This window comes from Triturus cristatus, chromosome 6 (assembly GCF_964204655.1).
Source record: "Triturus cristatus chromosome 6, aTriCri1.1, whole genome shotgun sequence".
Taxonomy (NCBI): domain Eukaryota; kingdom Metazoa; phylum Chordata; class Amphibia; order Caudata; family Salamandridae; genus Triturus; species Triturus cristatus.
Window position 1 is genome coordinate 237538501 of NC_140589.1, and position 16025 is coordinate 237554525.

General features: G+C 44.6%; 1 protein-coding gene across 3 annotated transcripts in view; it reads left to right on the forward strand.

The window, feature by feature from the left end:
- The window catches only part of ATAD2B (ATPase family AAA domain containing 2B), a 790780-nt gene that overhangs the window by 349415 nt on the left and 425340 nt on the right, over nucleotides 1-16025 (forward strand). For all 3 annotated transcript variants that reach the window (XM_085610606.1, XM_085610608.1, XM_085610607.1), the window contains exons 15-16: nucleotides 9288-9378; nucleotides 12055-12366. In XM_085610606.1, coding sequence (XP_085466732.1) covers nucleotides 9288-9378; nucleotides 12055-12366 — 403 coding nt within the window. The remainder of the gene's footprint in view (nucleotides 1-9287; nucleotides 9379-12054; nucleotides 12367-16025) is intronic.

Here is a 16025-nt window from a genome sequence, read left to right on the forward strand (position 1 = left end):
TTGCGTTAAGGCCCATAGCACACTTGCTATGCCGCAGTTGCACACACAGCCTGTATAGTTAATTCCAGGCTTCTACATTTCTTCTTTTTTTTTTTTTTTCTTCTGGAGTTTTATATAGCGCGACCTTGACCCAAATGTATCCGAGCGCTTTATATGAGCACCAGATGCGTTACACAAGGACACGTTCATTTTTGTTAGGGACGGGGAGATTAAGTAATTTGCCCAGAATCACAGGATGTTGGGCGTCGATTGCTGAAACTCGAACCTCGTTCCCCAGATTTGAGATTGACCGTTCTAGCCTTTAGGCCACATTCTCTCCGCTAATATGCCAACAGTCAGCCTCTACACCGGTTTATTTTCAATTTCTTAACAGTCTCCCATTTTCAAAGTGTGCCCTTGTCCTGCACACATTCTGTTTATTTCATTATAGTGCATGCTAGTCCATTAGGAATTCTGTATGTTGTTGAGCTGTCTTTTTGATTCAGAGATGTGGTAACACCTGCAACAAGCCTTTCTGCAACCTGTTTGGATGCCTTAGCACATTAAAGTCAGAACTGTTGGCTTTGCCGGTGCTTGTTCTATTAGTATTGAACACTACATGACGAGCACATTTCCGTGCTCTCATCCCTTTTTGTCTTTTGTCCTCTCGCAGTGCTCTTCTTGAATTCCCCCCGCCTGATGTTCTCTGCCCCCGCCCCATCTGCTGTTAGAACAGTCAATTAAAAATGGCTACCACGTATCACATGTGGGCATGCACGTATCACACATGCATCACAATACATTAACGGTCATCTTGGAATGAACCCATTTAAGATTGCTGGCCAGACATGTATATTGATGCATGAGATTGTCGTGAACCATTTGGAAATCTAATAGTGCAGCCTTTCAGCGCAGAGACCCTTTGGCTTTGCCAGTGTTTGTTTCTTTCTTTTTTTGTAATTAGGATGTGTTTAAACTACTTCTTTTAGTTTACGGTTATAGCCATTCAAAGGCAGTACTACCCCTTCTTTTCGTCAATACAAAAAATATATATATTTTCCTGTGATGTACGTTAAACCTAAAAGTACTTCTTTGCCTGTTGCTGCCTGCTAGGAAGCATGCATACTGCTTTATTAAATCAGATGCAATAGTTAATATATTCTTACATTTTTTTTTCCTTTTATTTCAAGCATACAGTCTCTGGGTTTATTCACATGCTTGCTTTCCTTTTTAGGTCTTGCCTTAGCCCGCATGCAGTACTGAGTGTGGAGTGGAAGCTCCCCCCCCCCCCCACTCTCAGCCCATCTTTTTCATTGGCTTGTGTCTTTGTCCTTTCTAAATGCTGCCTTCCGATTGGTTTATAGGCTGTTAGTCCCTTCTTATGACGGCCATGTCGTCATGTGTAACCTTCCATGGCTACAGGCCCCTTTACTTCGAGTGTTGCATTGTATGTGTTATTTACAATTGTGAGCACTATTTTCGCGTCCAGAGCTGAGGGATACAAAAGGGCTCCTCGAGTCACCTCGAGTGACTGGTCAGCTCGTTGGCGGTCTCTTGCACTCTCTGTTCACGCCCCTACGCTAGGCTAGGCGCACGCAAAGTGTGTGCCGTGATGGGCAATTAGGAAACAGTGTGCCCGGAAACGAGGCTTAGAAGAGACTGTCTCCGAGGCTGATGGCGACGCCTTCGAGTGACTTGTCAGACCGTTGGTGGCCACAACTGCTCGCTGCACTCGTCTCGCTCTCTCTCCATTGCACACGCGCTATGAACAACACATATTGTGTCCAGAATAGAGTGAGGTACTGGAAGCGGCCGTCACCGAGGCTGGTCACTTTCACTCATTATAACCCGCCGCTCACTGTGGCACACATACTGCACAGTGATGTCTGGGTATGCGTAGGGAATGGAGGGGGTTAGGTAAGGGCTTTCACCGAGGTGGACAAAGACACGTCTTGAGTATTTATTTATTTATTTGTATTTATTTAATGCGTTTTTATATAGCGCGGACTTTACCCGAAGGTGTCAGAGCGCTTCACAATAGGAACAGTAATGATACATAAGGAGAAAAATTACAAGTGAGCATGTTACAAAATCAAACGTTACGTTACATGAGGCAATAGTGACAATTGTGCAAGTATCAAGAGCAAACAAAATACAAGAGGTAGCAAACGATACCTTACAAAAGGAAAAAGTGACGTGTGCAGGTTACAAGAGCATACAAAGTACACGTAGAGGTAAAAAGATTGCAATAAATGGCAGACACTCAAAACACTAAAACAAAAGTTACGTTACAAGAGGCAGTGGTGGCCGTTGTGCATGTATCAAAAGCAAACAAAATACAAGAGGTAGCAAACGATACATTACAAAAGGAAAGGTGACGTGTGCATGTTACAAAAGAGTACAAGTAGAGGTATAATACTGCATTAAATGGCAAACACTCAAAACACAAAAACACACTGGGAAGGCACTTCTATAGGCATGGAGAACAGAATTTCCTATAATGAAAGGACTTCCTTCAGAAAATAGAGGGTGTGAATTAAATTTGGAAGTGTCTTTGAAGGAGGAGAGCTTTGAGGTCAGTTTTGAAGGCCTGGGAAGAGGTGGTGGTCCGGAGCTGAGGCGGAAGTGAGTTTCAGATTCTCACTGCGTTGCCTGAAAAGGATTGGGCCATCGATCTTTCCTTCCTGAAAGTGGGAGGTTCAAGCAATACATTTTCTGCATTACGTGATGGTCTGGAACCTCCAGAGAGTTTGTTTATTCGCCAGGTAGCGAGGGGAGGAGGAGTGCAAGGCTTTGTGGGTGATACAGGCAGTCTTGTAGATAGATCTTGCCTCTATGGGAAGCCAACGGAGGGTGGATAAAATGGGTGTGATGTGGTCGCTTCTTTTGGCCCCATATATGAAACGAGCTGCTGAATGGAGAACAGACTTCAGGGGGGACAGGTGGGATTTGGGGAGGCCCGAAAGAAGAGAATTGCAGTAGTCCAATCTGGAGAGAACCAGCGATTGGACCAGGGTTTTAAGGTTGTGCTCCGGGAAGAAGCGATGAATCCCCCAAAAAAGGCGCAGTTGAGTAAATTGAGTTTTTGGTCGAGTATGACACCAAGGGATTTTGCGCTCTCGACAATGATGGGATTATTGTTCAGTAGATTAATCTGATCCATCCATGATTGCACTGGGGGAGGAGAAAGTGAGGAGGAGAGGAGGAGGAATTCTGTTTTGGAGGGATTCAGGATCAGTTGATGAGTTAACATCCAGTTTTGAATGGAGTCGAGAGTAGAGCTCAGGAAGGAGAGATCGTGAGTGGAGGCCACCTTAAGGTAGATTTGAGTGTTGTCCGCATATAGATGATAGTGGATCCCGGATTTACTCAGGAGATTTCCCAACGGTTCTAAATAGAGATTGAACAGTGTGGGTGCAAGTATAGAGCCTTGAGAAACACCTTGACCGACCGCTAAAGGAGATGAAAGACTGTTCGCTATTTTGATCATTTGGGATCTATCAGAGAGGAAGGAGGCAAACCATTTGAGCACAGTGCCCTCCATGCCCATTCTCTGTTGAAGAGTGTTAAGGAGAGTGTTGTGATTGACAGTGTCAAAGGCTGCAGAAAGGTCAAGAAGAATTAGAAGGCAAGAATCCCCTGAATCGAGTATCCGCAGTGCGTCATCAATCACTAGCAGCAGGGCTGTTTCAGTGCTGCAGTTTTGAATGAAGCCGGACTGGAAATTGTCAAGAAGATCATTGTCCTTGATATGGCGAGAGAGTTGTTTCGCTACACATTTTTCTGTGATTTCGCAAGAAAGGGTAGGTTAGTGATGGGACGGTAGTTGTTGAGGTCGTTCGCATCAGCGGTGGGTTTTTTAAGCAGAGGGGTGACCTACCCAGTTTTGAAGGAAACAGGAAGGGAGCCTTGACTGAGGGAGAGGTTGACCAGAGTGGTCCAATAGGAAAGAGAATGGGTATAGAAGTCAATGGCAATGGCACTAGGGATGGGGTCAAGAGAATGGTTAGAGGGCTTTGTGTCGAGGATGCATTTAAGGAGGGCATCATCAGAGATGGGGTCAAAGTTTTGCCAAATGGTTAAGGATTTACGCTCCTCTTTAGGGGTAGGATGAATGACCTGATCTACAAGTGATTTCACCTTTTCGTCAAAGAATATAGCGAATTCCGCTGCTTTCTTTGTGGAATCCTCCAATTTGGAGGTTGGGGGAGAGCTGTTTGGGTTCTTGATGAGGTCGAATAGTTTTTTGGGTCTATTTTTGGCTAAGTCAAGGAGGGATTTGAAGTGTGACGCTTTTCCAAGGAAGATGTGCTTGTGGTACTTGGATCTTGCTAAATGAAGCGTGGCCAAATTTTCGGTGGAGGGCGCTTGTCTCCATTGTTTCTCAAGGACTCTTAGGTACTTCCTTTCTTCATAGAGGGATTTGTTGAACCAAGGTGTTGAGGGAGTGGGCCTTTTCTTTTTGCTTTGGAGAGGAGCGACATTATTGATTTCGACTGTAAGGACTGTGAGGCATTGGGAGGTGAGTTCGTTAACATCTAGGTCCGGGTCTAGCCTTGGAAGTGATAGCAAAGCAGAATCACGGAGGGCACTGAGGTCAATATTTTTAGTGTCACGAAACCAGGAAGTAGCCCTCTTAGGCTGGCCAAGAGTTATAGAGTGTGATAGGTGAAGAGAGAATGGGATGAAGAGGTGGTCAGACCAGTCTACATGAATAGGGGTAGTGATAGTCAGCAAGCCTGCTTTAGAAATAACAAGGTCCAGGATTGAACTCTTAGAGTGTGTTGTTTCAGTGCAGTGTTGGATAAGGTCGTTTGCAGAGAGGAAGGTTGCCAGCAAATTCGCATAGGTGTCTTGAGGCGAGCCCCAGTGGACATTGAAGTCACCCACGAAGATCTGATTGTCACTTTGTGAGTATTGGTCGCTGATGCAGTCCGTGAGTTCCTCCATAAACGAGGGGCTGCTACCAGGCGGGTGGTAGATAACATGGAATCTGAGAGGTGAGCGGTGGGGCAATTGAAGCTCAAGAGATGGGCATTCAAAAGTGGAAGGAGCTGTTAGGAAGAGCCTTAAGTTGAAGGGAGTTTCTAAAGATGACTGCAACACCTCCCCCAACTTTGTCAATTCTGTCATTTCTAAGTAAAGAATAGCCTGTGGGTATAAGGAGATCAAACATAGAGTGAGAGGTATCGTTGAAACAGGTCTCTGTGAGGAAGAGCATGTCAATATTGTGCAAGTTGATGGTATCGGAGATTTCAAGTTTGTGTTTTATTGCAGATCTGCAGTTGTGGAGCATACAGCGCAGCTCTGTCGCGATTGTTTTGGTGACGGGGCACTTGGGCTATGAGGGGTGATGGGGATATTGTACTTGTATGAGGGCGCTCGGGAGGGTTTAGGTGGATGAGTGGTTCTGACAGAAGAGATGGTCGGAATAGTGTAGATAACAGGGTTACTGGGAAGTGAAAGTGGAAGACAGGTGGCATTCGAGTACTTGTGTGAATTTGCAGACGACAGGCTATGCTTAACTATTATGGGATGTGGGGGTGAGGTGCATCTTGTGGGAGGGCGAGTGTTTTCCAAAGGAATTGAGGTGTATGGAAAAGTCGAGATCTTGGAGCTTAAAACTAAAATGGTAGCTTCAAGTTGGAAGATGGAGGTGATTAGAGAGCCTAGCTTATTTTCCAGAGAGAGTAAGGCAGAGCACGGCATGTTGGGTGGCTCGATGGAAACAGGAGGGGGTGCACTTGGCGGTGGAAGGCAGGGAGAGGTGGGGGGACGGGAGGGGAGTAGGGGTATAGGGTTCAGAGGTGGGGAAAAGTTTTGGATGAGAGTAGGAGTTGGTGCACCAGGGGTGGGAGGAGAGTTGGCGTTGCAAGAAGGATAGGAATTAAGGACAAAATTAGGGGGCGATAGGGGAGGAGTGAGGCGGTGGGGCGGAAGGAGAGGGGGGGGTGTGTGCAGTCATAGGGATGAAGGAGGTTTGGGAGGAAGAGAGGGGAGGGGGTTGGAGAGGTCCTGGCAGCTAGGTGAGGAGGCTGTGAGGGAGCTGGTATCCGGCAGAGTGGGGGGGATTGGGAGATAGGGAAGTTGAAGAAAGGAAGTGGTTCTGCTCGGTCCGAGGGAGGGAAAGGGTTACCGGGGGGGGGGGGGGGAAGGGGGTAGCACAGCATTGCTGGAGGAGTGTGGGGAAGGAGAGAGATGGAATGTGTTTGTGGGGAAATCGGGGTACATAGTGAGGGGAGGAGGGGGAGGAAAAGCAGAGAGGTGGAAGGAATAGGTAGGGATAGGGGGGACGAGATGAGAATGGAGTACCGTGATGGTGCAGATTGGACGAGGAGCATGTTAGCAAGAGGTAAGGCTGAAGTGAAGAGGGTTGGGGGGCATACTGTGAGGGGGGAAGAATGGGAGGGGAGGGGAGGGCAGAGGGGAGAGAAGAGGGTCGACCTGTGCCTCCCAAGGGTGCAGCCTATTGGAGAGTGGGGGGGGGGGGGGATCAGGGGAGGAGAAGAAGAGTAATTGGTGGAGCTAGATGAAGAGTCCAGGGATAGCCCGGTCGCAGGGGAGGGGAGTAGGGAAGGGAAGAGGTGGTCAAAGAGAGAGAGACAAGTGTCTTTGGCTTGGATCATGACAGTACCATTGTTATAGAGTGAGATAGTGAGGGAGCCGTTGAAAAATGCAGAGGGGGAAATTTTTAGCTGTTTCCCATGAGGGATAGAGGAGGAGGAGGTGACGTTAAGGGAGTTGTAAAAGCTGGTAGACCAAGAGGGGATGTCATGAGTGAAAAAAATGCGATCGTTTTTGAGCCTCCCATAACGACCATTGTAAAACTGATCAACAAAAAGGGAATCGGGGAAACATTCAATGGTGTTATGCTTGAAACATTTTGCTGCAGCTTTAGTCAGGTTAGGAGGGTAAATGATTTTGTAGCAATTAATTCCAGACTTAACTCGAGTGGTGGCCATGTTGGGAAATTATGGAGGAGGAGGGTGGTGGGGATATGGGAAGGGTGATGCTAGGAAAGCGGCGGTGAGAAGTATAAGGACAAGAAGGGGGCACATAATCCAGACGTTGGGTGAAGGGATCTGAGCTAATGTGGAGTCGGGAAAGTGAGATTAGGAACAGGTTGTTACTTCAGAGCAGGACTGATTCAACAAGATAGGACTGAAGAAGGAGTGGTGTAAGAGGAAAATCACTGTACTTATCATCCTGTGACATAAACCACCTTATGCACAGCATCACAATAGACCCCAAACGCATTGTACGCCCAAAATTTCAACAGTCAAATATTAGACACTTACCTCCTAAGTATCTATAACATTAGGGTCATAAAGCACAGGGTGGAACATAATCTCACTAGCATAAACCAAAGTGTGCAAGACCACCTCAAAATCATAAAAACACATTTAGAGGTAGCCAGAACAGGGTCCAAAAATCAAACTACATGAAATACATTTCCTAGCACCACAAATACACATTAGGGCCTGGCGCCCTACAAACCTCCCGGTCCCCTTGTACCCTCTGGTACCTTGTAAAAATCAATGTGGTCACTTGCGCTTTGTTCACGTGTGTCCGCGGAACGGGGGGTTAGAAAGGGCTGTCACCAAGGTTAGTGAAGCCATATCCCCAGTCGCTTGCAGTTCAATGTGAGTGTCCCTTTCACTTTCAATCCGCATGCGACAGTCTCCAGGCGCAGCACGTGAACTGCGCAGTAATGAAGAAGCAGAACAGCCAGTATTTTGGAGGTGTGGGCAAAGGTGGTGCTGTCGTCTGCAAGGCTGGTGAAGACACCTCTTCGATTCCACACTAGTTAGTCCATTGGAGGTCTCTTCCTCTCTAAGTGCACGTCTCTCTAGGCGTGGCACACACTGCGCAGTGACGAAGAAGCAGGAAACTGTGTGCGCTGGGTCGAGGGGTCTGTGGGGCGTGCCCGAGGCTGGCAAGACATCTCTTCGAGGTACTTAGAGGGGAGGGGCACAGCATCCTTTGTGTTGGACTGGGACAATGGCACAGAGTGAAGGAACCCAGTGCCACAGAATCCTCCATTGCCGCTGTGATTGCATCAGTACCGGCGAGCCGAGGGGTCTAGACCGCACCCTTCCCAAAGATGTGCAGAACACGAACCGCGAACGGTGTTTCACATCACTGCAAACTCGTCTCACTTCATTGCATTTTACGATGGGCAAATACAAGTTCTTAAAAGCTCTTGTGAATGTGTAAGGAAGATCAGATTGTGTTACTAAGATATAACAAGCATTTGCAATGCAATAGGTCTCACATTTACGCAAGTTTGAGCTATTGACATTGCAAATAACAATGCCTTTTATTTTTGTTTTCGTTTTTGAAACATAAATAAAACACATTGTCATTTACAATGCCAATAGCTTAAACTCGCGTAAATGCGAGACCTATTGCATTGCAAATGCTTGTTTTATTTTCTCAGAATTTTTGTTGCAGATTCTTGCAATTAAACAAAATGTAACCATTGCATTAGGTTCCAAAGGCCAGTCCTCTTGGCGTTGGCAACGCTTGTCTTTTTATGGGTTTGTAGTCTGCGTGATTCTTTAGTATAAACCCCCCAATGCTTATAAACTATGATAATGAAGACACAGCAAAATAATCCTTTCCAGATTACAGGTGGTATGCGAGTCAAGTCTAGTTTTTCTAGGCAATGGTCCTATTTCTGTCCTTTCTTGAATCAGTTCTTGGATCGCATAGGAATGACACTTTAAAAAAATAAAACACATAAAGGCTAATCTTTGTGTGCAGCCTTGTATGTAATATGCCACTTCTTGCTCCCAGCATTTTTCCACTTAACAATAAATTGGCAACTTGGTGGATCACGCTGTACTGTGCCCCTAAAATACTGCATAACTGTTGTACGCTATGTAATGGTTGCAACCAATATGCTCCATGTTTGTGTAGTGCCTTGGAAAAGTCAAACAGATTGAAAAAATAATAATACAGTTGGCAACCGATAAGAAAGTAAAGGAGGGTGAATGTACAAGAATGACCACTTTAGGTAACATATTGTCCTATAAGAGGCCATTGGCCACACAACTGGTGGTAGAATTTGTAATGACTTTGCTGTGATTGGAAAGATGTGTTTGCATACTATGCTGCATAAAAGGTGACACACCCTTGCCTTGTTATTACCGTGTTAACAGTGTATTACTGATAAGCGTAATGCATTGCTCGTTACCAAATGCCAAAGGGGATGGAAAAACCATGTTAAATACCATGTGCCATAGTAAAATGTGCATTAAAACTATTTCTAACGTTGTTCAAGATATATATATTTTTTTTATCAGGCAAGAAAGCACATTTTACAAATTCATACCAGGGACTGGAATCCAAAATTGTCTGATGCATTCTTAGAAGAAGTAGCTGAGAAATGTGTTGGTGAGTGGAACTTTTACAGTGCTTTACAAACCCATGTTACTGGCTCGAGGAATTATTTCTTAATCGTAGATGTCGCTCTCACTTTTTGCATTGATTAGTAACTCCTCTCTTTATTTATAGACAGCGAGAACTGCACAAAAAAATATTAAGGGGTGAGGTCTGCGCACACCTCTTTCTGCCACACGTGTTCATAACTAACTGCTACTACCCATTTTTTGTAAGCTGCTGATAATCAGAAACTGACTTTTCGTTTTTGATTGTGTGTGTTGCTGTCACACCCACCCATAAATTGCAATTTTGGATGGACAATTAAAAGGTTTTTCCCTCTCGCGTTTGTCTGTATGGTTTATGCACATAATATATTGTTAAAACAGGGGTCGCCAACCTCTCCTGTAGTAACAGCTACTTACGTTCAATGAAAATCATTCCATGCAACTAATATTAGGATTTTAATACTGACCATCAGACAAGTTTACATTTTGTCTCAATTACACACTTCAATTTTTGTATACATATACTTATTCTACCAAGCAAAAGTTTCTAATTTAGTAGGCTGGGCGGGCTGCACAAAGGAGAGCTACCTATGGGTAGTTGGAGAGCTACTAGTAGCTCATGAGCTACTCTTTAGCGAGGCCTGGTTTAAGCAGAGCATTTATTTGTGGCTGTCTCAAACTCAGTTGGCATCACCTATCTAAGACTATTGGCACCTGATGAGATTTCTTAGGTGTGGGGAGCCCGTTTCTGTCCATGAACAAGGGATCAGGCCTACATGCTTAAAAGTACTTGACAAAAGACTTTCTATACCAATATAATGATTTTAGCTGTAGTTCCTGGAACATTCAGCACCTTTTAGTGAAACGTTTTGAGACAAAAAGCATCTTGTTGCTACCTTCTTGAAGATAGACAACGTGTTTCAGAAGCAGTACCAAGTGATTGGGCTCTGAATTTATAGAACTGCAGTCTGATGGGCTTCGTTTGGCTCAATTCAATACAAGGATATGGTTTTCAGGTCTTGGTAGAGTTTCAGCCAAGCCTCTTCAACACCCACAGCCTGGGCACGATCAGACTGGACACGAGGAATTTAAAAGAAAAAAAGATTAAAAGGCAGCAGGCCTTGTCCATTACTCGCCCAGGATCTTAAATGATTTCCCTGAATCAATCTGGACTGCCCCAAACATGCTACAATTTAGGAAATAGATGAAGACATTTCTCTTTAAAGAACACTGTTACAACAAATTAACAGTCCACTTCGACTCCCAAAACAAAGCTTCTCCGACGATCACTCATTCACAACATCTTTGCCTAGGACCCTGTACAGAGCTCTGCTGCCTGTTGTGCTGGTTCCCACTATATAAATTCGCATACATACAGGTTGAACTTATTTTTCTCAGAGTGTGTAGTTCCACACAATTGGCAGGGATGTGTCCAGTGGTTGGTAAAGCAAAGATGAACTCTCCTAAGGGTGCCACTCCTTCCTTGGATCCTGTGGACCTGGAGGCTTAAAAATCACCTTCCTAGGTTAGGCTGCTTGGGAGAAAACCCAACGTTAGGCTTATCAGTCATCTCAAAGCACACTTTGATGTCATGCCTTGTGGGAAGTCTAGTATGTTTCTTGGGCACAGGCTAATTTAGCATCTGTAGTGCAGCAGGAGCTGGAGCCCCCTGTTAAATACTTAGTCTTCTTCCAAATTGATGACTATTCTTGGTAAACCACGTCATCCAGATGAAGAGTCCGTTGAAAAGGTTCAGCTCTGAAGCCCTATTCCTGGGAGCCCCTGCTCAAGGAGAATAGCTGAGATACCTTGTGCGTACGACATTCTGAGACTCCAATACCGAACTCAGTCGTGCTGGATAGCTGAACTAAAGTGGGAGTTGCAGCCACTTCATTCTTTCAGGCCTGTGAACTTTTGTATAAGCAGGAACGCAGTGACCTTTGCTAGAAAGCTTGCTGGAGGAGCCTCGGCCGTCCAATGCTTTACAGTCCCTAGCTGAGTCTTCCTCTTGGAGACAAGTGCCTGAAGCATGAAATTCACCCGCCAGGGATGATGGAGCTGAGGCATACATCGAATATGCACATGCCCAGGAGTATAATTAGACCTTCTTTTGTGCTACTTAAAGAATTAAATTCCATGCCCTCCCTGTCTTGTGGCCATTTCTTAAGTCTGTCAGAAGGGAAGTTGTCTGTTGGAGTAAACTCACTTGTACAGCAATTGCATTACCTCTGATCTGCAGAGAGTTATATAATTCGAAACCCAGTGCTTTGCCCGGCCACATTATTTCATACAAATGGACCGAAGTCTCAATCCTGCTAAAAATACTTTAACTTTTATATCCTTGGGAGCATTCTAATTTAGTGTGGTTTTGAGACAGGTAACCCATAGTTAGGTGGTTTATGGCTTGCTTTTTGTAAAGTCACTTGTTTTTAGTGCTTGGCTATAACTTATCTCAGGCTCACATTGTGAAAATGGGAGTCATTTTGGTTAACCTTTGTTGTTCAACTCGTACTTCCGTAAGTGATTTTTCTCTTTCATGATATAGTATGTTATTCAAGCACTGGCCTGTTTACCGTATAATTGTGGCTGCTTTGCAATTTATTATTTTTAGATTAAAAGATATTTATATTTAGTAGTAGCTGGATATTTGTAGACATGCAAATGTTTCCTTTTCTTTTGTCAGGTTATTGTGGAGCTGACATCAAAGCACTTTGCACAGAAGCTGCCCTTATTGCTCTTCGTCGGCGCTATCCTCAGATTTACCACAGCAATGAAAAACTGCAACTAGATATTTCTTCAGTAGTTCTTGGTGCACAGGATTTTTTCCATGCAATGAAGAACATTGTGCCTGCTTCACAGCGTGCCATTATGTGTCCAGGACATGCACTAACACCGGTCATTAAACCACTGCTGGAAAGAACATTCAATAACATTCTAACCATTTTATATGAAGTATTTCCACATGCAGAATTCAGCAGCGGAAACAAAAGCGAAGGTATATTCTTCTTAATTCACTGTTGGTTTCCTTGTTGTGTGTATATGAATAGAATATGTTTCTATAGGTGTGCTGTCTTGTCAAGAAAGAAAAAAATGACTTCTCCCAAGCTGCAGCTCTTTAACAAGATCACCTATGATTTGCCAGCAGGTTGATAAAATGTTTATGTATTTATTTATAGTACCTCAGTCATATGTTAAATGAACTTGAAAGGGTGGAATTGGCAAGGATGTTAACTTTGGGCGGGTGTTGGTTTGTTCCCATAAGTGAACTTTAAGCATAGCAGAGCCTGTATACCAGTTGAGGTTACCGCTAGTGTTCATGCCTGTTTAGCTGTGGTAGGGGTTGTCACAGAGATGGCGCACCCTGGAGTAAGTTGGAAAGAGGCTTTCCACATCAGCAGAGACTTTTGAGTTCCATAACAGTCACAGGCTGGTAAGAGGGCTGCATGTTGTGCCTTGCTGCTGAGCTGTGCTCATGCTTTTATCTATGCCTCTCATATATTTCCATCCAGAAGGGGATTTGACCGCCTGGGGAGTTTAGTTGCTTAATATGTTGGATTTGTGTAGAAAGTTTGAAGCCTGACTGACTTCATTTTTGTATTGCAGATATCTAAAAATTGAGTCAACAGATTATGCCAAAGCACAAAAAGGGCTTATTCAGAGTACTGTGCACTATTTTATGTAATGCATTCAACTTTTATGAAATAGTAAAGAGCAGAAATTTCTAGAGGACTTAAAATTGAAAAAGGTATTTACCTTTGGTGAGGCTCTTTTTGGTGGATATTCTCTCTAACTGCAGATTTCTCACCAGATGCTCGACTGGATTCAGAAAACGTTTGTCTAACAATGCTCCTGTGCCCTACTAGGTGGCACTTTGTGGCACCGTGTTGCCTCTTTAGTGCCCCTGAAGTGATGATGCGGAGTCACATGTAAGCTACACCCTTGCGCACTAATGTCAATTTCTTCCTGGTTTCTTTCCGTCTCCTCAAACACAGAGCATGAAAAATTGGTAGCACAAGTGTACAGTTTCCTAACTTAGGACCTTTTTAGATATTGAAAAGGGGGCATTCCACAGAATGGGGAGATGAGATTGCATTGAGGAATCCGCATACTGAGTATCAAAAAGAGCATTACTGAAGGTAAGTAACTTGTTCTGCTGATGGATACTTCTAACCTCAGATTCCAGCAAGAGATCAACTTTGCTGTTAAAGCCCTCTGAAAAGTCAAAATCGAAGTCCAAGCACATGAAAGCATAGCGGGACATGACCACATCCATCTCTTTCTATCCAAAGAGAAGGTGCAAGAACATCATGATTATTTTTTTTTTATTGATCTTTTTATTAAATCAGCAATCATGCAAGTGAGATACAATACAGCTTCATTAATTTCAAATATGCATATGATAAGTTGTACATTGGCAGTCAGTACTTTATATAATATCACTTCTTTTTTATTGTGTCTCAGTACCTCCCTGGCATTCTACATATAATGCTTTAACTTTAAATTTGTCACAGCATAAAACACAATTGGTCCCTTCTCTTGGACATTTCCAGTTCCTCCATTGGTGAAGCACATAACACGCCTCTATATGCATTCCATCTGGCCCATTTTTTATCCCATTTTTTTGGGGCAGCCTCTGGCCTTGTAAACCTCTTTTTCGCCAGTCATATATTTATCCATTTCAGCCACACAGCCTATTACCAGAGATCGTTCTGCCGCCCCCCCAATTCATAGCAATTGCTCTTTTCACCAATGTAAAGCCCAGGGTGGCTACCTGTTGTTCGATTTTGGTTAAATCAGTGGCCTCCCATAGGTTGAGGATCCCCAATCGTGGTGTTAATGCGATTTGTTTCCCCAGCGCGTCCTGTAACTTTTCGGTGGTTCTCTCCCACAAGGGGCGTATCTGGGGGCAACACCACAAGATATGATAGAATGTCGCCTCTTGGCAACAGCCTCGTAAGCAGAGTGCGTCCTGTTTGGCACCTATTTTAGCTAATGTTGTTCCAGTAAGATAAGTTCTGTGCAAGATTTTTAGTTGGATCAATCGGAGGCAATGATTTATGGCCGCCTCCCTCGGAGACATCAGTGCCGCCTGCCAATCATCATCTTCGATTCGTCCTATGTCCATCTGCCATCGTTCCCTGAGAGTCTGGAAGGAGTCAGGCTAGTTGTTGCATAGTTTACGATATGTGATATAGCTTAGTCTGGGAGGAGTTCCGGCAATCTATCCTCCAATGGAGATAAGTCTGGCAGATTTGTGGCATCAGGGAGTGCTGTTAGAAGTGCATGTCGGATCTGTAGGTATCAAAACATTTCTCTGTGTGCTAAATCGTAGTTTGTCTGTAATTCCTTGAATGTGAGGACTTTACCCTTGTGAATGAGATCCCCCACGGTGGATAGGCCGATAGTATCTCATCTGTCGAAGCCCACGTGATGACAGAGCATCCCTAACTGGTGGGAGGTCCACAGGGGCATCGCCTTGGTGAGCACACCTGCCCATCCCATGCGTGCATTTACGCGGTGCCAGTTGGCTAATGTTTGGGCCATGGGTCCCAGATATCTTCCCTCACGGACCTTGGCATATAGGGCCCCAAGGTACCCTTCTCGTCCAAATTGTCCTCTTTCCAGTCTGTATGCTGGGTGGTCCGGAGCACCATATACCCAGTGATTCATAACCACTAACTGTGATGCCCAGTAATAGAGGCGTATATCAGGGAGTGCAATTCCCCTGTCGTACCACCCCTTGGTCAATTTCCCCAGAGCTATATTTGGTGTCCTGCCGTCCCACAATAACGTGCGAATCTCTGCCTCTACGCTATCAAAATACGAGTCAGGGATGTGGTAGGGTCAATTTTGGAGTATATATAGAAACCATGGCAGTGCCAAAACATCATGATTTTAGTTGGTCTTGCACCAGATTTCCAGTTGAGGATCCGATTCCACTATTGATCCCAGTGCACCTCGAATTTCCCAGACCATTGGCAACATTGAAGCATATTGACTCTTTTAAGGAGGCCATACTGCTGCTGTTTGAAATTGATTGGGCTCCCTCTGGCATTCCTTCAGGCCCCAAGAATGTGCTGGGGCCTCCAGTCTGGGTACAGCCAGCAGATCCATCCTTAGCGGCGTCTGAACCTCTTGCACTGGTTACTGGCCTTGTACTGCCTCCAGTACAAGCTTCTACCCCAGCTCCATGAACTGTGCTGGACTCTTTCTCGTCAACACCAGTATTGAAACCACAGGTGCTGGAAGAGGATCTTGTGCTGATTCTGATGTCAACTTTAGCCTGATAAAGGCAAATTATATGAAATTACTAACGATCAACCACTCACTATACAGCCAGTATCTTATATAGTGGCTTAACCATCGTAGCTATGCCTTTAGAGGATCCCCTCTCACTTTGGCTCAGATTCTGACCAAACCTTACTACCACGAGAAATGATGATGGGGTTGAGGGATCATCTGCCCCCTCATTTTTACTTGGACTTCACAATGCCAGTGGGCTTGATACATCCCTGGATAGAGGGTTGAATAAGTGATTTGAACCACCAGCAGGAGAGTCTATTTTTTGCAGTAGTAGTCCGACGATCAGATGAGGTCTTCGACCTTCAGCTGCTGTCTATTGGACAGATTAATGTACTTATCTCAATGACTGGT